Source organism: Chiloscyllium plagiosum, chromosome 7, assembly GCF_004010195.1.
Source record: "Chiloscyllium plagiosum isolate BGI_BamShark_2017 chromosome 7, ASM401019v2, whole genome shotgun sequence".
NCBI lineage: Eukaryota > Metazoa > Chordata > Chondrichthyes > Orectolobiformes > Hemiscylliidae > Chiloscyllium > Chiloscyllium plagiosum.
The window spans coordinates 108,420,694-108,422,267 of record NC_057716.1 but is presented as its reverse complement, the minus strand read 5'-3'; the positions used below and the strand labels follow the sequence as shown (position 1 = coordinate 108,422,267).

General features: G+C 46.3%; 1 protein-coding gene across 1 annotated transcript in view; it reads left to right on the top strand.

The window, feature by feature from the left end:
* The first annotated feature begins 331 nt into the window (after positions 1-331).
* The window catches only part of LOC122551861 (chondroitin sulfate glucuronyltransferase-like), a 28,135-nt gene continuing 26,892 nt past the window's right edge, over positions 332-1,574 (top strand). Inside the window, exon 1 of the mRNA XM_043694403.1 lies at positions 332-925. Coding sequence (XP_043550338.1) covers positions 533-925 — 393 coding nt within the window. The 5' untranslated portion in view covers positions 332-532. The remainder of the gene's footprint in view (positions 926-1,574) is intronic.

Genomic DNA, 1,574 nt, shown 5'->3' with positions numbered 1-1,574 from the left:
GGAAATATGAACCGGAGGTCACAGATTAAGGATATGGAGTAAACCATTTTGGACTGAAATGACAAGGAATGCCTTAGTGGAGCCTGTGGAATTCTCTGCTACAGAAAGTGTTTGAGGGCAAAACTTTGAAAATTCTCATGAATGAGTTTGATACAGTTCTTTGGGCTAAAGTGATCAAAGTGTATGGGGAGAAAATGGGAGCAGGGACTGGGTTGGATGATCATATTGAATGATGGCACAGGCTGAATGGGCTGAATGGCCCTACTCCTGCTCCTCTATGTATCTGAGAAACTTCTTGGAAGATTTAGTTCCATTCCAGGTGCTATATGAATCGAGGTTGTTGTTGTTGTTTTATTTTAGATCGCGTTACATTAGCACCGAGCTGGGGATCCGGGAATGTTTGTTTGTGGGAGTTCTCACATCGAAAACTACTCTCAACTCTCTGGCCGTGGCGGTGAACCGGACAATTGGTCACCACATTGACAAGGTCCTGTACTTCACCGGCTCCAGGAGCAGGAAGATCCCACACGGAATGTACATTGTAACCCACGGCGATGAGCGGCCAATCTGGAACATGTACCAAACAGTGAAGTACATCTTTGAGCATTTCAGCAGTGAGTATGATTGGTTCTTCCTCATTCAGGATGACTCCTACACTGAGAGTGATCGCATCAAAAGCCTAGTGAACCACCTGAGCATCAACACTGACCTGTACATGGGCTGTCCTCAGGAGTTTATCGGGGGTGACACCGATGGCCATTACTGTCATGGTGGCTTCGGGTTCTTGCTGTCCCGCAGCCTCCTCATCAAATTACAGCCACATCTGGAAACCTGTCGGAATGACATCCTGAGCTCCAGGCCTGACGAGTGGCTCGGTCGGTGCATCATTGATTACGTGTCAGTGAGTTGTGTCAGTGAATATGAGGTGGGTGCACTTGCTGCTGAATTAAACCTCCTACCAGACTGATTTATTATTGTCACATGTACTGAGATACAGTGGAAAGTATTGTTTTGCATGATATCCAGACAAATCATACCTTACATAAGTACACCAGGGTAATAGAACAGAATGCAGAATATCGTGTTACAGCGACAGAGAAGGTGCAGAGAAAGATCAACTCTAATGTATGATTGATTATTGTCACGTGTACCAGAGAGACACAGATCAGAAATAATATTTGAGAGGTCTGTTCATAATTCTGATAACAGCCGGGGAAAAGCTGTTCTTCACTCTGTCGGGACGTGTTTTCAAACTTTTGTATCTCCAGCCTTTTGGAAGACGGTGGAAGAGATTATAACGGGGTGGGAGGGTCTTTGCTGAGACAGCAGGAAGTGTAGATGGAGTCAGTGGATGGAAGGCTGGTTTTTGGGAGGGACTGGGCTGTGTTCACAACTCTCTGTAATTTCTTGTGGTCCTGGGGCAGAGCAGTTGCCAAACCAATCTGTGATACATCCGGATAGGAGGCTTTCTGTGGTGCATCTATACAAATTGGTAAGAGTCATTGTGGCCGTGCGGCATTTCCTTAGCCCCCTGAGGAAGTGGAGGTGTTGTGGTGCTGTCCTGACCATCACAG